Consider the following 27,636-nt stretch of genomic DNA (forward strand, 5'->3'; position numbering starts at 1 on the left):
CAGTACCTATTAAATTCATATCATCTGTTGCAAACTGGAAGAGATCTTCCTATTCTGAGTGGTCACAATATGCTGGATGTCATAGTTCAGGGAACTCTTGATCTACCTCTTGCATATCTGTATGCCCAGATTACAGTTCACATGATTTTTTTGCATGGACAGGATATGCTGATCGTACCTCTTTTCTGTTGCAGTCCCTCCTATGACTGGATGAGAAGAGTCACTCAGAGAAAAAAAACTTCCAAGAAGGGAAAAGCCTGCCTGCTGTTTGACCACCTGGAACCCGTTGAATTAGCTGAACACCTCACTTTTCTGGAGCATAAATCTTTTAGAAGAATTGCTGTAAGAAGCTTACAACTTCTTGTTTCACTCAGTTATAATCTGACCAGAGCAATATGCTTAAACTGAGAGAGTTTGCCAGCTTTAACATTTATAACACTTTTATGCTGTACCCAATTTAATTGTAGCAAATATTTATAAGACTTGGGAGGATGAATCAAGTGGGGTCCTGCAGGGTTCTGTCCTGGGTCCAGTACTGTTCAGTATTTTCATTAACAACATGGATGATGAAAAGGATGCAGAAAAGGATCAGGGGGTTAAAGTGGGTCACAAATGAAATCTGAATCAGCCATATCATGTTGTTGTGAAGAAGGCAAATGTCCATTCTGGGATGTATTAACAGGAGTGTCATACGTAAAACACAGGAGGTAATCATTCCACTCTATTTGGCAATGGTGTAAGGCCTCAGCTAGAATACTGAATCTGGTTTGGGACACCACACTTTCAGAAAGATGTGAACAAACTGGAGGGAGTCCAGTGGAGGGCAACAAAAGTAAGAAGTTTAGAAAACATGCCCTTAAGGGAAGGTTGAAAGTATTGGCCATTGTGATCATCTAGTCTGACCTTCTGTATAACACAGGCCGTAGAACTTCCCCAAAATCATTCTTTTCTAAAAGCATCGCTTTTAGAAAAACATCAAATCTGGATTTTAAAATTGTGTGTGATGGAGAATCTACCACAACCCTTGGGGAGAGTAATTAACCATTGGAACTATTTACCCTTAAAAATGTATGCCTTATTTCCAGTCTGAATTTTTCTGGCTTCAACTTCCAGCCATTGGATCATGTTGTTATCCTTTCTCTGCTAGATTGACAAGCCCATTATTAAATATTTGTTCTCTATATAGATACTTATAGACTGTTATTAAGTCACCCCTTAACCTTCTTTGTTAAACTAAATATATTGAGCATCTCAAGTCTATCTCTGCAAGGCATGTTCTCTAATCCTTTAATCATTCTCATGGCGTTTCTCTGAACCCTCTCCATTTTATCAACTTACTTCTTGAATTATGGGCACCAGAACTGGATACAGTATTCCAGCAGTGGTAGTACCAGTGCCAAATACACAGGTGAAAATAACCTCTCTACTTCTACTTAAGATTCTACTCTTTATGCATCCCAGGATCACATTAGCTCTTTTGGCCACAGACTCAACCTGGGAGTTCATGTTCATCTGATTTATCTACCATAAGGTTGCCAACTTTGGTTCGCCGAATTCCTGCAGATTTCATCACATGACATAATCTTTAATTAAAGATTGGTCTTTAATTCCTGGAGACCCCAGGATAATCCTGGAGGGTTGGCAACCCCAATCTACCATGACTCCCAAATCTTTTCCAGAGTCACTGCTTCCCAGGATAGAGTCCCGCATCCTATAAGTATGGCCTACATTCTTTGTTCCTAGATACATATGTTTACATTTAGTTATATTAAAAAGCAGGTTGTTTTCTTGCACCCAGTTTGCCAAGTGATCCAGATTGCTCTGAATCAGTGACCTTAATTATTTACCATTCCCCCACTGTTCAGAGAAGAGAAGGCTGCCGGGGGACATAAATTCTTCAAATATGTAAAATGTTGTTATACAGAGGACAGTGATTACTTCTTGTTCTACCCTCAGTAGACATGGAGAACAAGCAATCAGCCTAGTTTGCAGCAAGGGAGGTTGTGGAATTGCCATCCAAGAAGGTTTTTAAGAACAGGTTAGACTAACACCTGTTAGGGATGGTCTAGGAGTACTTAATTATGCCTTACTGTAGGAGGGGGGACTATATGACTTCTTGAGGTTCTTTCTGGTCCTACACTTACGTGATTCTAGTATCACATCCCATCATCCATAATACTGTAGCAAAGGTTGGATCAGTACTGTACTTCCATTATATTTTCATGAGTTATAACTTTTACCATAAAAAATTAATCCTCTGCCGTAATTCTGAATGAGGGCTACAACCATGTGCAAGGATTTGTTTTGACCAAACTAAAAATTACAAATCAGTGCCTTTTGTTTCTTGGGGAAATAGTTAATTAGTGATCAGCAACCCTCAAAGGCTTTGTTTCAGATGGAGCCTGGAGCTCATCTGACACCCACTCCCAATCACATCATAAGAATGGCCCTACTTGGTCAGACCAAAGGTCCATCTAGCCCAGTATCCTGTCTTCCAACAGTGGCCAGTGCCAGGTGCCCCAGAGGGAATGAACAGAACAGGTAATCATCAAGTGATCCATCCCCTTTCGCTCATTCCCAGTTTCTGGCAAACAGAGGCTAGGGACACCATTCCTGCCCCTCCTGGCTAATAGCCATTGATGGACCTATCCTCCATGAATTTATCTAGTTCTTTTTTGAACCCAGTTTTGGCCTTGGCCTTCACAACATCCTCTCGCAAGGAGTTCCACAGGTTGACTGTGCACTGTGTGAAGAAATACTTCCTTTTATTTGTTTTAAACCTGCTGCCTATTAATTTCATTTGGTGACCCCTAGTTCTTGTGTTATGAGAAGGAGTAAACAACAGTTCCTTATCACTGTCTGAAACACTATTCTTTCATTCTCCTGGCTTCATTTCCTTCTTCCTGAGTCCCCGGAGATCCTCCTATCCTCTCAACTCCATTTTATTTGCATTGTCAATAGACTTCGGCCTTAGCTATTGCATTATGGGAATAATTCCAGTCTGATGCTCATCCTACCACATAGTTACTAGCTGATTTCAATTTTACTTGCTCCAGTGCTTCCCCCAGAATTTGTGGTTCTACCTACTCTCCCACCTCTGAATTCAGAGAAACCTCAGAATTTATATATGCTGAAAGGAGTCGCTTCTCTCCACTACCACCCAAGTTGTAATTGCTGAGAAGAGAAGGAGTCAATACTCCCTATTTTGGGGACAACTGTTTATTATCTTGATATAAACAAGATAAAAGGTATCCAGGCCCCCACAATTTAGTCCCATTATGCTTTTTGTGTTTGAATTCCATCACGACTCTGATAATTTCTACCTCCATAGCCTCATTCCTATTAGCCACCCTGCCACTACCCCTAAATTCTTCATTAGTCTTATTAAAAACTGAAGCAAAATATTTGTTTAGGTCAGTGGTTCTCAACCAGGGGTATGCATACCCCTGGGGTATGCAGAGGTCTTCCAGGGGGTACATCAACTCATCTAGATATTTTAGATATGCTTAGTTTTACAACAGGCTACATAAAAAGCAATAGCACAATCAGTAAAAATTAAAATTTCATACCAACAATGACTTCTTTATACTGGTCTATATACTATAATCTGAAATGTAAGTACAATATTTATATCCCAATTGATTTATTTTATATTGTAAAAATGAGAAAGTAAGAAAATTTTCAGTACTAGTGTGCTGTGACATTTGTATTTTTATGTCTGATTTTGCAAGCAAGTAGTTTTTAAGTGAGGTGAAACTAGGGGGTACTCAAGACAAATCAGACTCCTGAAAAGGGTACAGTAGTCTGGAAAGATTGAGACCCACTAGGTTAGGTGTTGGACATGCATATCTTTATCTTTAATATCCACCCTATCCTCAGTGTTTAGCCATCCCACAGCTTCTTTTCTTGTTTTCTTTTTATTTACATGGCTATAGAACCTTTGACTATTGGTTTTAATTTTAATTCCCTTTGCAAGGTCCAACTCTGCTTGGCTTTTGGCAGTTCTCACTTTATCCCTACACTTTCTGATCTCCACAAGGTAGCTTTCTTTGCTGATCCATTCCTTGTCATCTTGATTTCCTGAGGGTGATAAATTCATATTCACAATGTCTGTCGCTGTATTTCTGATTGTATATAAAGAGGGAGGAGAGTAATGTTTTATAAGTTCCTCATAAAAAATAATTTAACATATCTTAAAGAAATAAGATAAAATTGGTAGCCTCTTTCTAACCAGTGGGACTTTTTAAAAGAAAAGTGGCTTAAATATCATTTTGACTCTATACAGTCCTTAACTGTAAATCTTTCCTTGGCTAGTTTACAGATTACCAAAGCTATGTGATTCATGGCTGCTTGGAGAACAACCCAACCCTGGAGAGATCAATTGCATTATTTAACGGTATCTCTAAGTGGGTCCAGCTGATGGTTCTTAGCAAGCCAACGCCCCAGCAAAGGGCAGATGTAATCACAAAGTTTATCAATGTTGCACAGGTAAGACTAACCTTTGAGTGTTTTTGTTTGCTAGAATGAAATAATAGAAACTGATGCTACAGAAAACTGATTAACTAGAAATGCAGGCAAGCTGCTTTCTTTCTGAATGCTTATTCAGCCATAGCTGATGCTAATTCATTGAGCTATTTGTAGATCAAAATGTTAAACAGATGTTCCTAGATATGAAAATTTAATAGTAACTTCTCATTACTGTTCTCATTTTTGGCTTCTTGTATTCAAGATGACATTCTTGGAATTAGTCAGTTGAATGTTTTTATGTTGTCCAGCTCCACAGGAAGTCAGAGGTGCTAAACTAGGTCATTAAGATGTACTGTGATCCAATCCATATTTCTGTAGAATTTCCATTGCATTTTAGCAGTAACTAACTTTATCTGCTTTAGCACAAGTGCAGCGGTAGTCAGTGTCATACAGTAAAAGCCCTCAGTGTTTTTGCTGATATGTTTAATTCCACTGCAGAAGCTGCTTCATCTCCAGAACTTTAACACGCTGATGGCAGTTGTGGGAGGCCTAAGCCACAGCTCTATTTCTCGTCTCAAAGAAACTCACTCTCATCTATCTTCCGAGGTTACAAAGGTACAAGAGTGTCTCTAATATGAAGGGATCCAAAATATAAATATCAGACTTTTCTGTGTAATATCTGTAGTGTGTAATGGGTATTACAAGGCAGACATAGCAGCAGCAGAACACTTGAACCATTGTACTGGGGCAGCCTAAAAGGCAGACTAGGCAGATTGCTCTTAATAGAAAACTATTAGATTGTGAGGAACTTCTTTTTGGGTGACTGTGGTGGGGATAAAATGGATATATTCAGCATCCTGATGTGACTTGCTAGTCATGTGACTTGCTAGTCAGAATAGATCAAACAAATGTTATGAATGGTCTTACAGAGTCTTGCTTCTATGGCTGTTTATAGGACTGGAATGAGATGACAGAACTGGTCTCCTCCAATGGAAACTACTGCAACTACCGCAAAGCTTTTGCTGACTCTGTTGGCTTCAAAATCCCCATATTAGGAGTTCACTTGAAAGACTTGATAGCCGTTCATGTCATCTTTCCAGACTGGATAGATGAGAACAAAGTAAACATAGTGAAAATGCAGCAGCTATCCATTACCTTGAATGAACTGGTTTCCCTGCAGACTGCTACCCATCATCTAGAGCCAAACATGGATTTAATTAACCTGCTAACAGTAAGTGTCATGAAGGTTCTGATTCACCTCTTGTCACAGCCCAGTAGGTGCACTCAGGTCAATACGACTATTCACGAGAGTAAAAATTTGCAGGACAGCACTCTTAGTATTTTTTTTTTATAAAGGTGAAGATAAATAGGACAAATATACAAAATAGAAACCAGTCTAGGTAAAACATGTATAAGGTCACAGAAGACTTTGACAAGATACAGTCTTGGCTAGTTGGAGCTAGAAGCTGGGACACCTGAATTGATAGACTTCCTACTCTGTAGATGAGATGTACATCTCCGTGCTGTGAGATGTAAAAAAGAGGTTCTGACCATTTACCGTTGTTAAACGTACATTGGCATTTTTCACCGTGTCCAAACCAGAGTTGTAAAACAAACAAACAAACAAAACCCTGTATGACTATGCAGACAGTGCACAGGGATTCCACTCTAATTTCTGCGTTAAAATATACCTCTTTAATTTAATCTTCATTTGTTTTATGGGGGAGGGGGATTTTCTTGTTCCCTTATACACACACAAAACTGCTCTACATTTTCAAGTCTGCATATTCTTTCAAACCTAAATATGAGGAAGTGGGACTTTAGACAGAGAGACCATTGGCTTCAGTGAAGTCAGGGGTTGTAACCCCTTCATGGAGTCATACTATGAATTTTTTTTCAACATCTAGATACTATTCAGATTGGTACCATATAAATAACTAAGATAAACTGATAACATTTCCACAAAGGAATCTATTATTCTACTCTAATAACAAAGTCATACAGTAGCTGAAATGTTTCTGAAATATACTGGTCAATAAGTCAGTGAGAATAGTTTGATCACGAGGGGAGAGAAAAGCTACGTTTTGCTGCCGGGGGCGGAGGCGGTGGCAGTCAGGGGACAGGGAACAGGGGGGTTGGATGGGGCAGGAGTCCTGGGGGGGCCGTAAGGGGCAAGAAGCAGTTGGATAGGGGGTGGGGGCTGGGCCACACCTCGCTGTTTGGGGAGGCACAGTGGAAACCTGATGTGGCCCTCAGGCCAAAAAGTTTGCCCATCCCTGATCTAACCCAACGTAATCTAAAACTATTTAGAACACCCATTTGAGATCTAGTGCTCTCACTGATGTCAGTCGTCATTGCTGAGTGTTCAGTACTTTAAAGGTCAGGCCACTTATTTTTAGGTGCCTAAAATATGAATTTAGAGCCCACTTATTAAAATCTTGGCCTTTATGCGTTTCAGTATAAAAACGAACATATTGTGAACTAGGAAGTCAGTTGCTTGTACAAGGTGAAAACAAATAAAGAGCTGTGTGGTAACTAAAATGTCACAAAGTGAGTATTGCTATACTGGCGCATGTCACATTTTCCCCCATATTAATGTGGTATAGGAGAGTGTGACAAAATGAGAAACGGCTTGAAGCACGAGAGGCTAAATTCAGCGGTGATGTGTAAATTAGATTTATTTATACACCCTTATTAACGTGCAAGGAAATCAACCTTGGCGTGACTTAAAAGCTGAGGAGAGAATAAGGTGTAAATTAAAAGAGGGGGTGGCTTAATCTCACTTCAGAGTCTTACACTGTTGGTCTGTGCTATGCTCCCTTCCCCTCTGATTCTCGACATTTGAGCTACACCAGTTTAGGGCATGTATACAGTGCCCGGCAGTTTGGAGTATTTGGGGTGAATAGCAATGTGCACCAAAGTGCTGCACTGTACATTCCAGATAAACTTAAAGGTCCCTAGTTCTCACTAATGTAATCCTCTTCAAACAGGACCTCATTAGTACAAACTAAAGACTTTTAAGTTTGTGCCCACAGTGTCCACACAGGGAAGTTACAGCATGGAACTTTGGTGCACACTGATAACCACACATCCCCTTAATCCGAACTGCAGGGCAGTGCAGACATGCCCTTAGTCTCCCGTTGGCTGAGTGGGCCAAATTCATAGGTGATTTGTATAAAGTTTCTTTAAAACTGATGCAGGTAGCCAGGCAGCAGCAGAACTGGGAAAGGTTCTAGGAAAAGCTCTACAGAAAGAAAGAGTAGCTCCAAGAATAATACTGTTCTCCCCCCGCCATTTCCCCCTCCCTCAAGAGTATTACTGGAAAAAGATAATTTTGAATGGAGGGTGGGAAGGCTTAATTTAATGCTGGGATAGTAATACCTGCTGCACAATCTCTCCAATATTGATGTGACTTCACATTCCCTTTACTCTTATAACATGGATTAACGTCTGACTGTAGGCAACTGTTGAATTCCTTAAAAGGACTGAAGATAATGCATCAGTACTTTGCTAATCTACCACATATTTAATACAACAGCATATTAACCACATTTGATGCCAGAATTTTTTGTTTTCTCTCTATTTTTAGCTTTAACAGTTATTTAACTAACCTGTTCTGAGACTATGCAAATAACTGGAAAGTCCCCATCATTTTTAGTGTAGCGAAGCAAAGTGACAAATACCTAAAAATCTAATGGAAAGTCAGTCACCCTCATAAACTCTTGCTCTGTGAAGTTTCTTTTACAAAAGAGAAAATTAATTTATAACTTTATTTTTCAAAATGATTTATAAATAAATCAAGAATATAATTAAATTAAAATTAAGAGCTACTTTCCATTATAAAGGGAGTCATAAGGTATTTTTTCCTCAGCAGTTTTGCTTATCTTTCGCTGAAACGCTGTATAACTAATCAGTAACTGTATGATGTATTGAGAAATACATAGTAATTGTATATCCTTAAATTATTTACTAGTATTTGAATGTATTGAGTAACTAATCCGAACCCCTAAAATCTTTTATGACTAGACAATATTTAGTCCTACATTGTACTTGCATATTAAGTTTATTAAACTAAATAAATCTACTCATTAAAGGCCAAATCTCTATTGGTGTAAATGGGTACAATTAAATATTAATGATAAAAATTGCAACCTGCAATACTGGTACACTCTCCCTCCCCAAACATGCACCCTTCCTTCTTACCTTATCTCCAAATGGCAAAACTTCTCTTGGTTTCAAAGGGAGCAGGACAAGGTCCTTAAATTTCAAACTACTAACTCTCATTCGCACCCTTATCTACTAAATATCATTGGCTTTAATGAAGTTTTGTCTGTTTATATGAGCAGATAATTTGGATGTACGTGTACATCGGTAAATAACTACATGAACAAAACGTATTACAACAGTTATATAAAAGAGTTGTGTATCTCGAAACCTTGTCTCTCTCACCAACAGACATTGGTCCAATAAAAGATGTTACCAAACCCACCTTGTCTCTCTAACAGTTACATCATAGTACATTGATTGTCTCTGGGGCAAATGCTGCACCCCCACTCACCCACCAATATGGGCATGCAAGGCAATGCACCAGTAAAATTAATGAAGGTGAATGAATGGAAGACTCTTCAACTGGAGTGTGTGATACTACTAAATGTTACGTGTATGAAATGAATCCAAATATCTCTAATGTGCCCTATTTATTCTCAAATGTGAACAATGGGTAAAATTTTTCACTAGAACCTAAGTCCCATTTTCATTGTGACTGAGGCTTCTAAGCAGGGCCGGCTCCAGACCCCAGCGCGCTAAGCGTGAGCTTGGGGCGGCCTTTTGCCGGCAGGGCGGCAGGCAGGTCCGGCGGACCTTCCGCAGTCATGCCTGCGGGAGGTCCAACAGAGCCACCGGACGACCGGACCTCCCGCAGGCATGACTGCGGTGGGTGCGCTGGTCCCGCGGCTCGTGTGGACCTCCCGCAGGCATGACTGCGGAAGCTCCACCGTAGGCGCGGGACCAGCGGCACGTCTGCGGGAGGTCCCGCAGAGGCGCGGGACCGGTGCCCGGCCGCGTAAGTGGCGCAGCGCGCCGCCCTGCTTCGGGCGTCGGAATTCGTAGAGCCGCCCCTGCTTCTAAGTGATTTAGGCCTTCTGAAAATTTTATCCAGTATCTATTGTTATTTATGTGTCCTCTGAAGTTCTCCCGAAAGGAAGTTGAGTTCTGGGTGAGCTAAATTTCAAAATCCTATCACTTGTTTAAACGTATGAAGCCACTTGCACCTGTCTTTTTCAGAATAATTTTTCCTCATAAATCTGGAGTCAAAGATAATTCTGTAAATAGCACTTCTTCAAATCTTTGAACAAAACAATCCTGATTTTGCAAGGTAGATGATAACTTCAAATCATATCAGAATTACTCCAGAATCTACTACAATAGGGACATGATCATAGGAAGCATGTAATGTTGTCTCCTGCCTCTTGCATACTCCAAGCCATTAGTGTTGATGATTTCTTTCCTTTATAGTTTAGAGTGGGTAAGACATTGTGTAGGATAAATCATTATTGTTAGAGCTGAGTGAAAGCTGCTAAAGTAATTCACAAACATTTGTTTTCATTTTTAGCAATTTTTTTTTACTATATTTGTGCCCTTTTTCTCATTTGCACAGCAAATCCACTAGCCTGGAGGACTATTGGGTTGACCACGCCCATCCAGGAGGGTCTGGGAATGGAGCTGAGGGACAAGGTGCTCATTCAAATACATGAAGATCTAAGGCCATATAAGCAGGGAGTGCCTGTGGTATTCATAGTTAGTAGAGTAGGAACTGGAGACATGAGTTGAAGTGACTGGATTGGTTGGGAATGAAACACTGTCTTTGAGGTCTCTGCTGGTCCACAGCAGGAAGGAGCTTCTCCTTTGGCTTGCATCTGGTTGTGTACCTCATGAGATAGGGTCTATGCTGGTGATTCAAGTGTCCTCAGTCTCCAGGGTTTCTCTTGAGTTATCTGAGCACTGGGACTTCCTTCTTTGTTACAACTTGGCATTATCTCTGCAAAGCAGCAGCAATAGTGCAACTGCTTCTGATGCAAGGGACCATCCCAGATCATTGCTGCTCACAGGCAGTGGATGGGGTATAGTGCCCTGCTCTCAGCGGTAACCATCACTGGACTGGAGCAGTTAGCAGCACTGATCCTATTAAACTTCTCCTCTGCTGAGTCCTGCGGGTTTCAGCCTGCCAGGAAGGAAAAGATAGCGGAAGCAGGAACACAGAAGGGAAAGATTGCCACTGCCTCTCCCCCACCCCCCCAAAAAAGTCCTAGGACTTCCCAGCAGAGAGCGTAATGTGATCTGCTTGTATTAGGTGCAGAAGAATGGATTTTGTGATGCAGTTAACAGACTTTATACAGGGGGAGGGAGCGTAAGATGGCACCACCTCTTCACAAGTGAGCAAGCTGCCTCTATGGGCCTGGATGGGCTCAGTCAACACATTCATCCTCCAGAATAGTGGATTTCCTCTTATAAGAAGTCTAATTTATGGTAAGACAAAACTGACAGGTTTGACTAGTGATGTCTGTCCTTGAAAACAAGTTTGCTGGCAGAAGTGTTTTGTCGTGACACTATAGAATATGGGCAGAAGGTGAATTTTGAATTTGTAATAACAAGTATTTGCACCAGCAGCTTGAGGCTGAGTTTTATGTTCATCCAGTCAGGGAATAGAAATGGACCATGTGACTTACATATCCAATCAAAGCAGCTTGAGTTTTGAACTGCCTGTACCCAGTGCTCACTGCAAATAGGTTCAGGAGATTCGTGGGCTGAAATGTGTTATATAAAAGATTTAAGAAAAATATCCAAGATGAACAAAAAGGTTTGTTGCAAATAGTTTGCCAAGTTCTAATCAGCACGGTTTAAAATGTTACCTCTGCTTTTGTTACAAATACATGACCAGGATGTTTGTTTCCTTCTTGCATCTCTCATATACACTGGATTCTTTTTCCAGGATTGTTGATTGCTGAGCTGCTGACAATGAAGTGTTTGTGGCAGGGTAATTCTTTGCACATGTTTTCATCCTTTGACAATGGTCAAAATGTGGGCCTGCCAAGCGTGACGTGTTGTAACATACTGCAGCTGGGGACTGTAATAGTTCATATCCTCTGCTGACTAGTACAGAGGGAGACTTGTAACACATTCGGCTAGTGGGTTACAATACCTCCATCAAAAATAGTATTATTGCATATCGGTGCACCTCCACACACAAAGCCTCCCTACGTACGCTGAGTGCCAAATGGCAAAACTCCCACTGACTTCTGTAGGAGCAAAAGGAGTCCCTTGTTTTAAACTACTAAGCTTGCTGGCATTTCCCACCTGATCGAATAAATATCCCTGTTTTCCTTCCTGCTTATTTACAGCTTTCCCTGGACCTCTACCACACAGAAGATGATATTTACAAACTCTCATTGGTGCTAGAACCAAGGAATTCTAAATCAGTAAGTCACTTTTATTGAATTTTGAAGGGAACACAGTTGCATATCAATTTTAGTATATTTATAGTAGCAGTAATGAGATTATACACTTAAATGCCTGGGAATTAGAGGAAAATACACCCATTGGTGTTTGCCTGGTTCAAGTTTAATTAAAGCCTTTTTCATGTGTGTTTTATTATGAAGGTGGTAACTCATTATAGTTTTTATATGTATTTGTAGACGGGATAATTTAGAAGCTGCTTATAAAATGTCCCAGATTTCATCTCTAATGGCTTTTAACCAAGCCTTGACAGGTTGCAAGAAGTGGTGTTTTATTTAAGACCATTTACAATTTTACTATTAACTAAATATTTTTCATGGGTCCCTTACTCTGACTGATCAAATTTAAAAAAAAAATTAGTCCAAAGATTGGTCTGCTGTTAATGATTTGGTATTTTATATCACATCACATTTTCTAACTTTGTTTATACAAACATCAACTATATATTGCACTCTCAAACATGATTCATAATAATGTAAATCATATTACAGAAGGAATATGTTTTAACATCTGTATTTTTCCTGTGCTTTAAAAGAACATTAGAGTGGACCCTGAGAAACTGGTGCATTTTTTTATTGTGCTTTAAGAAGAATAGAATGTGGCTGAATCTAGTAAATATTTAATCTGTATTAATGGACCCTTAATTTAAATTTATTACTATTTGGCCGCCAGTAAAAATCTTAAGACTTCAAAAAAGTCCACTTTCAGTTTATGAATTCCAATATTGTTTTGCTCATCCAGGGCCCAGTCCTGCCACATGTCTCAACTCTAAAATCAGGAAATTGAGGGAACCCAGGCATCTTCTAGGAGATGTTTAGCAGATTGAAGGACTGGGTCCCAAAACTTGTAAAAGATGATTCTATGTAAATCCAGTCTTTTCAAAGCTTGCCTGCATTTTGTAGGTTTTAAAAGCTTTGCAACCTCAAGTATATTGTTTCCCTGTCTGTAGCAAATCATTCTGGGGGATTAATCAAGTTTCTTGATATAATCATAGTGCTGGCCCCATTAATAAGAACTGTTACTGTGGATGGTGTGCTGTAAGATCACCTTTGCTCTGGTCAAATGTAGAACAAAAGAATCCTTTTTCTAAAAATACCTGATAATGGGGACATCTCCTCTGACTATTTCTACAGGCTTTCAATTTTAATTCACTCTCAATTCCTGGAATTAAGTTAATGCTTCTTTGTTCTTCATGGTTTGTAGGGCATGATTTGGTAGTAAAAACTCATGCTTAGATTGATTAATAATCAATCTATCTCCCTCATCCCTTGTCTCCTCTGAAACCCTTATATGCCACCATTGCCAGCAACAACTGCAACACTGAATTGCTACAGCAATGTGTCAGGAAGTAATGATGGACCATTAATATGAATAAATTAAATAAACACTTCGCTGCTTTATTCTCCAGTCTCTTTTTAAAATATATAAATAATTTTTTTTTCAAATACTGCAGGGAGCAGTCCTGTGACCTTAGCAATACCATGAATGATCAGGGACTTCTACATAAGTAATTAATGAATAATCAGCAACACTCAGCATTTGCAACAGAGTACCAAAAAATGCTATAGCAATTTTCACTTGATGGCAATGTACCAATAATAATATACTGTTATAATCCCAAATTTAGAAAAGGGGGGTAACATTTTCAAAAGCACCTAAGGGCTGGCCTACACTAAATTTTTTTTTTTTCTGTTTTAACTATACCAGTATAGTTAAAAAGTAGTAAAAGCCTGTACCGTGGATGCAGTTATACCAGCGTAAAAGCTCTAATACGGTATAAATTATTCTGGTTTGGGAAGCAAAGGAAGTTCTACCAGTTACGGCATCTTGATGCCAGTAGAACTGTATCTACACTAGGGCTTTTACTGGTATAAGGATGTTGGCAAAAAAAAATCATACCCTTAACTGACATAGTCCTATAGGTAAAACTTAATTATAAACCAGCCCTTACTCTCATTTTCATTTAAGACTTAGGCTCTTAAATCAATGAAATTACTTAAGAGTCAATGAAAAGGTAAAACGGACATTAGAGTGAGTCATCAAAACTATGATCAGATGCAGTGTTTCTGATACTTCAATAAATTCAATTAGTTAATTTATGGACACTGTACATTAAGTTTTCTTACCCCAGCTATTCTTTCAAATAGATTGGGTTATTCAAATCTATATATGAAATAGGAAAAAATCTTTTTCCACTTAGCTATAATTATTTTGAGGGACTAGGTTTGATAAAATATCCGTCCAAATTCTTATATTTGTAAGAGTGATGTTATTGAGTTGGAGCAGGCCAAAAATGTAAAAATAAAATAAGATTTCAAATCAAATAAGCATTTGTAATGGCAATGTTTTGTTCCATATCTAAGCCCAACAGTATGTAGTGGTTACTATCAATTACTCATCCACCTAATAATTCTATAGATAATGCATTTTATCCAGGCTCCGGACAAAGATGTCTTGGCCTTGCCAATTTGCTTTCAGGAAATTTGCAATTAAATATGTAAAATGGTTAATAGATAGCACTAGAAAGAACAGCGTTCTGCTAGTGTATCCTTTAAACTGGGCTCAAATTATATTTTAAATTGTAACTGTATACAAAATTATTAATTGACAAGCGGGTACACAAGAGCGGAGCCATTGCACAATCTTGTTTATATTGCCCTTTTCAAACCCTCTTTTCCCCTCCTCCCCTCTGCCTCCAAAACATACCTGATTTCTTCTCACCTTCCCCCTGCCTCCCTCTAGCCCCCCCTCCAAAAAAAAAGAATAGAGACTGGCTTAAAAATTTACAGCTTTAAAAATGTTTGGGATTCTCTTTATTTATCTTCTGGTTTGAGCATTTAGGGATCATTCCATTTATTAGGTTAAAGGTGATTCTCTTGCATAACTCCATGAGCTGGGATGGTAAGAAAATATCATGTGGGATAGCAACAATGGACCTATAAGGCAGGAGTTCTTTGGTTTGTTCATTATCTCCAAACCTCCATATTGTCTCCATCAATAGTCATGTAGCAGTAAGATACCAAACTTGCAGGCCAATCCTGCAAGATGCTAAGTGCCCCCCAGCTCTCTTGGACTTCCCCACAGACTATAGGTTTTCAGACCCTCTTGTAGGTCTGCAGGGGATTCCCTGATAGACTAGGGATTTTCCCTTCTGAGAGGCTCTGTTTCCCCATTACCCCACCTCCAAGGGAAGGGCAGCCAATCGGAACTGCTGTGCATGCTGGGTGGCTGCCTAATCCTTCAGCATGTGTCACAAGCAGCGCTCTCTCCCAGCAGAAGCTGGAGCACTCCTATGAACTAAGAGTTACAGCTGGTCGGAAAATTATGATGAAACAATTGTTTGTGTCTGAAAAGCTAATTCATTAAAATCAGAACTTTTTGTGGTATCGTAACAGTGTCAACAATACTTCATCACCAGGAAATTTTTTCTCAGGCCCAGGATGGAATTTCTGGTCAAAACAAGAGAGACACCATCCCAGCACCTTCCCTGAATAACCAATAGCCTGTGGCTAGAGCACTCAACTGCTATGTGAGAAACCCAAGTACTCTGCCTGATTTAGAGCAGGGACTTAAATCTGTCTCTTCCACTTCACAGTTGAGTGCCATAACCACCAAGCTATTATTCTGGGGTCTCTCTTTCTCTCTCTCTCTCTCTCTCTTTTCAGCTTGAAAAGGTTTCATCCTCATGCAGAACAGGAACATTTTCAGAATACCAAATTTTCACAAGATGGGAAGAGCACTCCCACTCAGCTCCACTGAGAGATACTGTGAGGTACTAAATGCCTTCTATATGCTGAGGTCTGCAGAAGTTGAGAGCGCTCTGTACCTCACAGGATCATTCCCTACCACAGCAATGGTTCCCAGACACCCTAGCATCACTCTGCTATGCTCTGGTGTTTTAGGGTTATTACTGAAGGATGTTTTTTATTTTAAAGGGAAAGGACATTTCAAAGAGTGACCAGAACAATAAGAATGCAGTAATATCAGCTAGACTCTCATTCAGAGTAGTTATAAGTTTAGTGTGTTAATTTTAAAAGACTGTGTACTTAAAAAATGTGGAATTTGCAGTTGCAGGGGTGCAGGAAACTCTTCCTCTGAGACATGAACTCTAGCAAAGAAAGTCCCTCGTATCTTAGTCTTGGGATAAAAAAAAACAACAACAACAGTTTGAGCACGATAGATTTGGAGAGTCATTTGTCACATTATTTTCTTGTTTGAATTAACTTGAGCTCTCTGGACTTGTGGGTATAGAGATTTCTCCTTCCTAAACTTGCCTCCACAGTCTCATTGTAGGAGTTATATACCTAGGTTTGCAGCTACAGAAACTACAAGAGCAGTGAGGGGAGAATGTGTGCGTGACCCTCAACTCCTAACAGCCTTGGGCCAACGGTATAACTAATTCACGCCACTGATGCATCAAGATCCTCTCTTCCTTACAAACACAGCTGCATAGGAACCTATTACCCCTTTTTCCCCCCCTCTTGATGGCAATGTCTAAAATCCTTTTATTATATGTGGCTATATTGATAGTTTTTAAAACACAAATTCTAAACACTACCTAAGTTTTAGATAGTTTAACATGCTCTGCCTCAAGTCACATGAGCCGGTACCCTTCTACCAGGTAGCCTGACAGCCTGTGAGACTCAGATTCAGTGCTTGCGAAAATTACACAAGCACCTTTTAAGCCTTTGGGTTCTTGATCTCTCTTCAGTGTCTCACTGAAGATTTCTTCCCTGGTTCCCATCACCTCAGCCAGGTGTCTCAGAGTTGCAAGCATTAATAAATAAGTCCACCTTACACCATTTTTCATAAGGATAAGGCTATTTTGAGGCCTCCCTTGACATTTATAACCAAGGCTGTCTCAGATCTTTCATTTGAACAAGTCCATCTTGTCCTTTTTCTTCCCTAAATCGCATAGTCACTCAGCGTGAGCCAGATTGTACTCTAGGTATCACATGTAGAGCTGGGTATATGTTTTTCTCTTTAATTTGCCAAATAATGCAGCTTTGGTCAAGCCAAAACTATTTGTGACAAATTTGTGAATAGTTCTGGCAAAATAATTTTTTGGAATTTAAGCACTATTCATAAAACAGGAGGGAGGTTTTAGGGCACTGACCTAGGAGATGGCAGGCCCAAGTTTAAGTCCCTGCTCCAATGACTATTTAATTAGTCACCGCTAGCAGCGCTGCCGCCGCCACCATGAAACTCCCCCTCTGCTTTCTGTACCCAGAAACTAAACAAAATGAGATGTTTTGTTGCGGGTCAAATAAAATGTTTCATTTGACCCAAAATGAAGTTTGTCGTCAATTTTTTTATTCAAAATTTTGCACAATTGTCGGTTTGGGTCAAACTGAATTTTTTTTCCAACTTTTCAGAACTGCCAACGAATTGAAAAATCAGTTATTCACCCATCTCAAGTCACATGAGCTGTCAGCTACTGTTTAGACAAGAACATGCTATTCTGAAAATCAAACAGGCTGGTTGACGCCTTTGGAGAGAAATCCAAAGGTTAGTCCCTCTGCTCAAAGGCTGTCTAAATGGATTAGGCTGAGTCCACAGTCCTCTTATGACCTCCCTAAAGTCCCCGTGCCAGGAAGACTTATGACTTGTTCCACTAGGATTGGCAGCTTCCCAACCAGGCAGTCGTAACATGCCTTTATCAGAAGTCGGTAGGGCACCTATGTGGAACTCTGTCAATGTTTTCATAAACCACTAGTCTCTTGACACTACACCAAGCGTAAATGTTAATTTCAGGAGGGCACTGCTTCAATCACTGTTGAAAAAGCAGCGCTCCTTGTCCCACCTCCTCAGGGAGGACAATGCTAGTTGTCTCCAAGTGGTGTGATTCTGTGGAGGCAATCTCAGTAAGGAGAAAAGGAAGTTACTTACCTTGTGTAACTCCTGTTCTCTGATTGTCTTGTCTCTACAGTGCCACACTGACCTTCCCTCCGCCCCTCTATTTTGGAGCCTGGTTACTGTTGAAGCACCTGGAGGTAGAAAGAAACCGGAGACAGTTAGCAGGGAAAGGCTATTCATGCATGCACCCTCAATTGTCACTGCTCCTGGAGGTTTGGTGGCTGCATGCTTAGGCATAGGACTCCAACAGTATGGGGGCAATACAGTCTGAGAACTGGAGTTGTGTGAGGTAAGGAACTCCCCTCTTCCTTGAGACCTTCCTTGACATCTTACCAAACAGGTTTTTCACAGCCTTGTTGATCCGATAATTTGTCATTCTGGACCTCAGTGTTACTTTAGCAATGAATTTTGTTTTATCATTAAAATTTGAAAAATACTGTTTTCTAATTTCTGTCAGCAACCTACCTCCCCAACGACCCCTAACAAGCCAGTAGTGCCACTGGAGTGGGCATCTGGAGTGTTACCAAAGCCTGACCCAACCATCATTAACAAGCACATAAGAAAGCTAGTGGATGTAAGTATTTGAGAGATTATATCATTCAAAGCAACTTTGCCTTTCCTGAGATTTCCAAGAGCAAGATGAATTTCTATTTTATAGTAGAAATTTTATAGTAACTTGTGATCTTCATGCTTGTACTGTCAGACTTTAACTTTACTCTGAAAAATCAAAGATCAGGTCAGCAACCTAGTAGCCGTATGTCAAAGCATAAACTTTCAGAAGAGTTTGAAGTCAGGCTTCCCTTTTTATCGGCTCTTTTTGTAAAATGAGGTGCAAATGGATTTTGGCAGGCACCAGTGCAACTGCAATCCTTTCTGAAATCTTATCCCTAAGTGCTACAGTACCTTATGTTTGCCCTGACTTGCTGGCAAACCTCATGATTCTTGGCATCAGTGTGTTAATGCAACTTTTTGACAGCTTAAAAATCAAGAAAGTCAAATTTGTACTTCAGAACCAAAAGGGCAGAATTGATTTTTATTTTATTTTATATTTTTGTTCAGGATCTGACAAACTTAGTCTAAATTCTCTGCCCCTCAATGAGTCATCTTGAGAGAGAAGCCATGCCTAATTTAGCAGCATTTGGTAGCCTGAGCATTCTATTGGTGCCATTAGCAATGTTTCCAAACATCAGGAAAACAATTTTCTACTATAAACCTCAACTCCAATCTATTCTGGACCACAAGGTCAATAGATTTTTTTTTATGACTTGGTTACGATTAATCATTGGTTAAGATGAGCTCACATGATCCTGTGATATAAGGCCACCATAAGCCTGTGCTAATTGCGGCTGCAGCACAGTTAGGACCATCTCTTGCTCCCATTTATTTAAATGGGAACAGGAGCAGGGCCTTTGAGTGCAAAGATCTGGGCTGATTTAATCCTAGAGATGAGCTATAACTAGACCTTGGTGGTTCAGCTAAAATGGGAGCTGGATCTGAACAGTCGTGGGGTTTTTTGTTTTATTGTTTTGTTTTGGGGTTTTTTTAGATTTGCAAAATAAAAACTACAAGGCAATCTGTGACCCATTTCTGATTTAAATTTAGACTGTCAAGTGTCTGGAGCATATTGTACATGCTGAAGGTAGCATAGTCAGTTTCTGTCTCCCATTTTAGAGGCCGATGTCCGACATGTGGGCATAATTAGGTTGAGAATTGTGCTCTGGAGCTAACAGACCGATATCAGAAGGGCTATGTAAGGTGGAACAAATAATTTTTTTGCTAATTTAGATTCCTTTAGAACTACTTACATTTGCTCCACTGAAGTGTAACAGACTCTTAATGGGCTAATTTGCATACTGAGGAGCCAGAAGAATCATAGATTATTAGGGTTGGAAGGGACCTCAGGAGATCATCTAGTCCAGCGGTCCCCAACGTGGTGCCAGGGCATTTATGTGCGCCCACCTAGTGCCCAGCAGGGGAGAGAAGCCACGGCACCACGCCTGCTGGGGACAGAGAACTACTGGGCTGCAGCCTGCGAGCGCCGGTGTTCTCTGTCCTCCTGGCTCCTCTGGCTCCTCTCTGGCTTCTCTCCGCACTGCCCAGAACTGGTGCCAAAAAAAACCAAAACACAAAAACCAAAACAAAAAAACCTAAACCACTCTGACTCTGCAGAATGGATGGAATGCTGCCCTGTAGCATGTGCTGCCCCAGGCATGTGCTTGCTCCACTGGTGCCTGGAGCCGGCCCTGTATGTGAGTACTTGCTGGCACCCACCACACTCTTCTGAAAACATGAATGTGCTACTGGTCACAAAAAGGTTGGGAACCACTGATCTAGTCCAACCCCCTGCTCAAAGCAGGACCAATCCCCAACTCCCTAAATGGCCCCCTCAAGGATTGAACTCACAACTTGGGGTTTAGTAGGTCAATGCTCAAACCACTGAGCTATCCCTCCCCACCTTAAAGTTAAAAAATCCCAAAACAAACTAGCACTCTATGGAAAGTAGGAGGTTTCTACTTTCCATAGAGTGCTAGTTTGTTTTAGGATTTCTTAAAGCCAGAAGACACCATCAGATCAGCTAGTTTGTCCTCCTGTACAACACAAGCTATTGAATTTCACTCAGGGTAGGTCTATACTTACCTGCCGGGTCGACGCGTAGCGTTCGACTTCTCGGAGTTCGAACTCCGAACGCGCTCCCGTCGACTCCGGAACTCCACCACCACGAACGGCGGTGGCGGAGTCAATGGGGGAGCCGCGGACTTCAATCCCGCGGCGTCTGGACAGGTAAGAAGTTCGAACTAAGGTAGTTCGACTTCAGCTACGCTATTCGCGTAGCTGAAGTCGCATACCTTAGTTCGACCCACCACCCTAGTGTAGACCAGGCCTCAGTTTACTACTCTAATGAGCCCAATTATTTGCATTAGTGTCTGGATGGCTTTCTGGAAGATACGCTTTAGTCAGTCTTGATTTGAAGACATCAAGAAATGGAGAATCCCCCAGTTCCATGAGTATTCACCCTCACTGTTAAAAACAATGTGTGCCTTATTTCTAATCTGAATTTGGCTTTAGCTTCCAGCCATTGGTTCTTGTCATGACCCGCTACACTAAATCAAAGAGCCCTTTAGTACCTGGGATTTTCTCCCCGTAAAGGTAATTATACACTGTAATCAAATCACCTCTTTTCTTTTTGATAAACTATATATTGAGCTCTTTAAGTCTGTCACTCAAGTCATTTCTCCAACTGTCACATCATTTTTGTGGCTCCTTTCTGCACCATCTCCAATTTTCCCACACCGTCTTTACAGTGTGAACACCGAAATCAAATGTGCAGTATTCTAAATGTTGGTCTCACCAAGGTAATATAGAGAGGGGGGGGAAATCCATTATTTCCTTGCTTAAACCCCCTAAGGATTGCATTTGCCCTTTTTGCCAAATCATCACACTGGGAATATATCTTGAGTTGCTTGTCCACTACGACCTCTAAATCCTTTTCAGAGTCAGAAACTTTCCAGCGTAGTTTCCCATTCCTTGTTCCTAGACATGTGACCTTGCATTTGGCTGTATTAAAACACATTTTGTTGGAATGGGACCACCTTGCCAAGCAATCCAGATTGCTCTGTATGATTCCTTATTTAACATTCCACCAATTTTGTATCATCTGCAAATTTTTTCAGCAGTGATCTTCCAGATTATGTATGACAATGTTGAATAGCATCATTTGATCATTTTCCATGGACAGCTAATTTTTTTTAATCTGTCAGTTATCTAGTTCCTAATCCATTTAGTGTGTGCTCTGTTGATATTGTATAGTGCTAACATTTTAATGAGAATATCATGCAGTATTAAGTCAAATGCCTTTAAAAAAAATCTAAGTATACATAAATCTACACAGCTGCATTACCAACCACATCTGTAACCTCATCAAAAAATGAAATCAGGTTGTTTAAGATCTAGTTTTCCATAAAACCATTTTGACTTTGACATACACCTTTTTCCCAGTTTTATGGCATGTGACTTATAATTCCTTATGCATCTGTACAGTGGAAATGCAAATAGCTACAAAGAAATTAAATGTGTGGCAGGGGGAGGGTTTTGCTTACACTACCTTATGCAACCTTGTGAATTTGGGACACTATCTGTGTTTACATTAGGTGGTATGTCATAGATTGAGTGTGTGTGTTTGAGTGCAGGGGATCTGGATGTCAAGGTATTTATAAATAAAGTAGATTTATGAAGTACAGTAACTCCTCACTTAGTCATCCCGGTTAACATTGTTTGGTCATAAACTTATAAAACGTAATCAAGAAAATCTGTAATATGGAAAAGAAAGTGTTTTATGGGTGCGTGGTATTTTACCAAGTACATGATGCAAGATGAAAAGGGTTACGTTGTATGTTGCAAGAGGGGAATGATTTGACAGCATGTGTGAATAAAAATGAGTAGGATTATTGTACGTGTGGTGGGAGCACAGCAGGATGTACATTAGGTTACTATCGAGGGCAAGTTTTCTTTGAGGAACTGGCCTTTACCCTACAGTCTAACAGATCTGAACATGAAAGTACCAGGTACTAATAGCGGGCATTGGATTAAATTAACTAGTTCAGCAGTGTCTGCTAGGGTTGGACATTTAACTCATGTAACTACAAAACTGAAGAGCTGTTTGGAGTCATAAATGTGCATTGATTGGATTTTATTTTGCCTTTGTGTTGTCAGTGAGACAATCACTTCCTTCATCTTTCAGTCTGTTTTTAGGAACTATGATCATGACCATGATGGCTATATCTCTCAAGAAGACTTCGAAAGTATAGCTGCCAACTTTCCTTTCCTGGACTCCTTTTGTGTATTGGACAAAGACCAGTAAGTTTTTATTTTTCTTTAATTTCTTTCTTTGTTTCACTGGATTTTTAAGTTAAAGAATACACAATGCCTCTCAGACCTCCAAACTTCTTATATATCTGGCTTTTCACCCAGAAACTGGAAGAGCAATGATGATTAATCTTTTACCTTTTATTATTATTTTTTAATTATTATTATTTAGCATTTATATTGCAGAAGTTCCCAGGAGCCCTCCAGTTCAGGGTCCAATTGTGCTGACATTTAAACAATCCTTGCCCTGAGGAGCTTACAGTCAAAAATATGTGATATATCAGATGGATAAAACAAAGAAGCAGGCAGGTAGGGGCAGGGGAGATGGGAGTAACAAATAGTACAGAATGTGCACAATTCTTAGCCAGGTGGAGGTGGTTATCATAATTATCTAAATTTGATTTGGTAGTTTACACAAGCAGGTGACACTGATTAGTTAATTAAACCATTTAGAACATGTAAAAGAAGAATAGAAAATGCTACTGAAAATATCAGACTGATGTGGTGTTTAATTAAATCCCTGTTTAATTAGGCCTCTGAAAATATTAACATCTTGGTGAGGTGTGGATTTAACCCTCAATACTATAAAGCACATCAGCATGTGAGATGTGCCATTATTGGATCTGGATGTTGGTGTACGACTCTAAGGTCTCTATTTGAGTGATTAACATTTATTAGATGTGACTGGGGATTTTTTTAATGGAATGCAAGACTCATAGACTTTAAGGTCAGAAGAGACCATTATGATCATCTAGTCTGACCTCCTGCACAATGCAAGCCATACAATCTCACCCATCCACTTCTATAACAAACCCCTAACCTATCTCTGAGTTATTGAAGTCCTCAAATTGTGGTTTGAAGACCTCAAGCTGCAGAGAATCCTCCAGCAAGTGACCCGTGCCCCAGGCTGCAGAGGAAGGCGAAAAACCTCCAGGGCCTCTGCCAATCTGCCCTGGAGGAAAATTCCTTCCCGACCCCAAATATGGCAATCAGTTGAACCCTGAGCATGTGGGCAAGACTCACCAGCCAGCACCCAGGAAAGAATTCTCTGTAGTAACTCAGATCCCATCTCATCTAAAATCCCATCCCAGATCACTGGGCATACTTACCTGCTGATAATTTGGCAATTGATCTTTGATTAATTGCCAAAATTAGGCTATCCCATCATACCATCCCCTCCATAAACTTATCAAGCTTAGTCTTAAAGCCAGATATGTCTTTTGCTCCCACTACTCCCCTTGGAAGGCTGTTCCAGAACTTCATTCCTCTAATGGTTAGAAACCTTTGTCCAATTTCAAGTCTAAACTTCCTAGTGTCCAATTTATATCCATTTGTTCTTGTGTCTACATTGGTACTAAGCTTAAATAATTCCTCTCCCTCCCTAATATTAATCCCTCTGATATATTTATAAAGAGCCATCATATCCCCTCTCAACCTTCTTTTGGTTAGGCTAAACAAGCCAAGCTCTTTGAGTCTCCTCTCATAAGCCAGGTTTTCCATTCCTCAGATCATCCTAGTATCCCTTCTCTGTACCTGTTCCAGTTTGAATTCATCCTTCTTAAACATGGGAGACCAGAACTGCACACAGTATTCCAGATGAGGTCTCCCCAGTGCCTTGTATAACGGTACTAACACCGCCTTATCTTTGCTGGAAATTCCTCGCCTGATGCATCCTAAAACTGCATTAGCTTTTTAAGACACCCAGATCCTAGGCAATGAGCACCCTACAAATAGATATCTTATAATTTGTCTTCATGTGTAGTACCTTGTACACTTTTTCAGTTGCTTCCTCTTAAAGGTGTAGCTAAGAGTGAAAAGATCCACAATAGAGTGAGTCAGAATATGAACTGGAAGGGGTTTTTTTTATTGATTTTTTTTTCCTCTGATGAAATTTGCTTGGGTTTTTGTTTTGGAGGAAGGTTTGAAATTTTGTAAAATTGCTCTAGCGTTTACAGGAAATTCTCAAAACTTTTCAACATTTTTTTATTACTATCATCTGTCAATTTTTCACAAATACAAAGGCCACTTTTATATTTTTGAAGGAAAGAGACGCAACCTCCATGTAGTTAACGATGCCCAGCCAATCAGAACCCAATTCTAGAAGGCAGGTCCCATCCAGGTACACAGCTACAGGCAAACGTACAGTGTGGCTTCATGTGCTGGGGCATAGCCTCCTACCATGCTTGTTTGCCATCCTTGTTCCTTGGTTTCAGTCAACAGGTACAGGCTACTCTTACTAAGATGTAGCCTTTTCTCCAGAGCTTCCTGGGAGCAGATCAGGGCCAGGACATCAGAGTTGCTCTAATTTGTCCCGGTAGAGCATCTCATGAAACTCAGTGATTCTACAAGCTAAGAGCCCCAAGGGTTGTTCAATGTTTGGGTGAATTTAGGCCACTAGAGCTAAAGCCCTGACTCTTTCTATATCAAAATTATACAAGCGATCTGCTTTGCACAGCTGCTCTAAAATATTTTCAGTTGGTGAAACAGAATTCATATCTCTCAGCCTAAAGAACATACGTGGCACACCATGTGACTGCTGTATGAACAGTTACATCAGAACAATCACCTGGCCTGTTCTGAAGGTCTGGTATCTGATATGACCAGCCAGAACAACAGTCTTGTTACACAAGAGAATCTTCCTGAATCACTGTGCACTGGTGTGGTATTGTAAGGAAATTAGGACATGGAAGTTATCTTGCTGGGCTTTAGAGTGACACTTCAAGGAGATTAATGGGAGATAGCTGTTTATTTTTTTTTGCGGGGGGCACAGAGGAAGAGAGAAACATCAAGTATTTATTACGGGGAAACAGCAATCATTGGAAGAAGGGTAGGAGGCTTTTTGGGCCTTACAAGGATACTGTCAATAAGCATATTAATTTGGCTGATCACAAAAGTATTGCTAAATCAGATTACATTAATATGATATGAATGCTTTAAAATCAGTATGAAAGATAGAGAACAGAGCATTACCATGAGGAGAGCTGTAGCATTGCCCTGGCACCTGAAATCTAGGATGAAGCAGCACTCTGGCACGTTTCCTGGTGCATGGGGTTGCAACACCACTCAAATTTGGCAGGGCTGTCCCTCCCGCATGGACAGAGGAGCAGCTGGGCCAAATATAAGTGGTATTGCATATCCAACACTGCACAAATTTGGCCTGGCTGCCCCCCATCAAGTCAAAGGGGTGACCTCCCAGGCTAACTTGAGTGCTGCCATGATCCCATGTGCTGGATCACATCACTCAAATTTGACCTGTGCCGTGTGAGTGCTGAGCAGGCAGTGGGAGTAAGCGGAGCCACAGGGTGGCTGAGATCTGGAGGAGCTGCCCTACCCTGGACAGGAGTGAAACACTGTGCTTGATGAGTACTGATGAGTGGCCAGAAGGGTCCCGTGAGGGACTGTGGGCAAGTTGCTGATGGACTATGGAGTGAGTGGGAAGTGCTGAGGTGGTGAGGGTATGGGAGATATGGGGGCTGTGACTGGTGGGGTTGGGGGTTTGCTGTGAGTGGGATGTATGCCAGCCACGGGTGGGGGGTAGGCTGTTAGGATAAGTAGGGGCTGATGGAAAACTTATTGCCAACCTTGTCTGGCCAGCCAGTTAAATTGGTTTTTGGAGTGGCCCAAACATAGCAGGAGCATACCAACAATTGTTGCCCTTATTTGAAGTTTGTACAGACTATTCATGTTGTAAAAACAATATCTTACATATGCCAGCAATGGGCTTTTTAACTAACTGCATGGGTGCTTTGGATGTGCCTTGCTACTTAGTTTACAGTTTGGTGCATAAAAGCTGAGTTAAGCATGTCTTTTTTTGTTATGTGTGTTTGTTACTAAGGTGTGAAGTCTCATAACTGCTGTTGCACAGTTTCAGTTAGATCAAACGGACTGGTAAAATATTGGTTGGTTATTATGGTCATGTCACACACAAGATTATCTCCCAAATCTATCTCATGGGTGAGAAAATTAGCAACTTGGGATCATTTCTGCAGGGCTCCTGCACTATAAAGTTTAGCACTACAACACTGATCATATCATCAGGAGAGAAAGCCATGCCTGCTAGGCAATGAATTTAGTTTTAGCTCTTTAATAAGGGGCAACATTATCTCTTTAGAGCATCTCAGTAGAGACTTGGTTTCTCTGCCATCTCTTTTATATATTATGTTCTGTACATATGTATTCTATATGTTTTTAAACAGTTGAATCAAAAAATGTCCAAAGTGGCAACATATTAATAGATTACTCTGAAATTCTTTGAACAGGGATGGTCTTATCAGCAAAGAAGAAATGATGGCCTACTTTCTGAGGGCTAAATCGCAGCTACAGTGTAAAATGGGACCAGGTTTTATGCATAACTTTCATGAGATGACCTATCTTAAGCCAACTTTCTGTGAGCACTGTGCAGGATTTGTAAGTATGTTTTTAGCACTCTCATGCATCACATATAGACTTAGTCAGACTCAGGATATGATGAACTAACACCACAAAAAGGAATTGGGCCCCAAACACCAGTAAGGAAGAATAGTGGCTTCATCCTGGCCTAATATCTCATTACAATGAGACGCTGAAAATGTTTAATCTGTGCTGTCCATATTTTCTTCCTTTGGCTTTTGGATGTTTGAGTTTTACGACTTTCTCTTTGGGAAAGAGAGGTGATGACCTAGGAAATAAGGGACCGGAGATTCTTGGAGAATCCCTACAGAGAGTTTATCTACACGGGGAGCTAAACCATTCAGAAGTAAAGTGGCCTTAGTTAAAGCTAAAGTGAATTAAGACCACTTCTGAATGAGAGCATCCAAACAGGGGTTTAATGAACTTTACATTCACACTTTTAATGCACTTCTTTTAAATTTGCATCTTTAGTTAATTCAGTTTACCTTCTGGTGTAGCCAATCCCAGAGAAAGTGGGTGTATGGAGCAGAGGGTGTGGATGAAGAAGAG

At 40.4% G+C, this 27,636-nt stretch overlaps 1 protein-coding gene across 5 annotated transcripts in view; it reads left to right on the plus strand.

Moving 5' to 3' along the window:
* Positions 1-27,636, plus strand: part of RASGRP3 (RAS guanyl releasing protein 3) — a 103,405-nt gene that overhangs the window by 64,505 nt on the left and 11,264 nt on the right. For 4 of the 5 annotated variants that reach the window (XM_045009933.1, XM_045009934.1, XM_045009936.1 and 1 more), the window contains 8 exons: positions 195-342; positions 4,315-4,488; positions 4,966-5,082; positions 5,423-5,698; positions 11,865-11,942; positions 18,293-18,409; positions 22,574-22,689; positions 26,958-27,105. In XM_045009933.1, coding sequence (XP_044865868.1) covers positions 195-342; positions 4,315-4,488; positions 4,966-5,082; positions 5,423-5,698; positions 11,865-11,942; positions 18,293-18,409; positions 22,574-22,689; positions 26,958-27,105 — 1,174 coding nt within the window. The remainder of the gene's footprint in view (positions 1-194; positions 343-4,314; positions 4,489-4,965; positions 5,083-5,422; positions 5,699-11,864; positions 11,943-18,292; positions 18,410-22,573; positions 22,690-26,957; positions 27,106-27,636) is intronic. The other variant, XM_045009937.1, reaches the window with a different exon arrangement.

This window comes from Mauremys mutica, chromosome 3, assembly GCF_020497125.1.
Source record: "Mauremys mutica isolate MM-2020 ecotype Southern chromosome 3, ASM2049712v1, whole genome shotgun sequence".
NCBI lineage: Eukaryota > Metazoa > Chordata > Testudines > Geoemydidae > Mauremys > Mauremys mutica.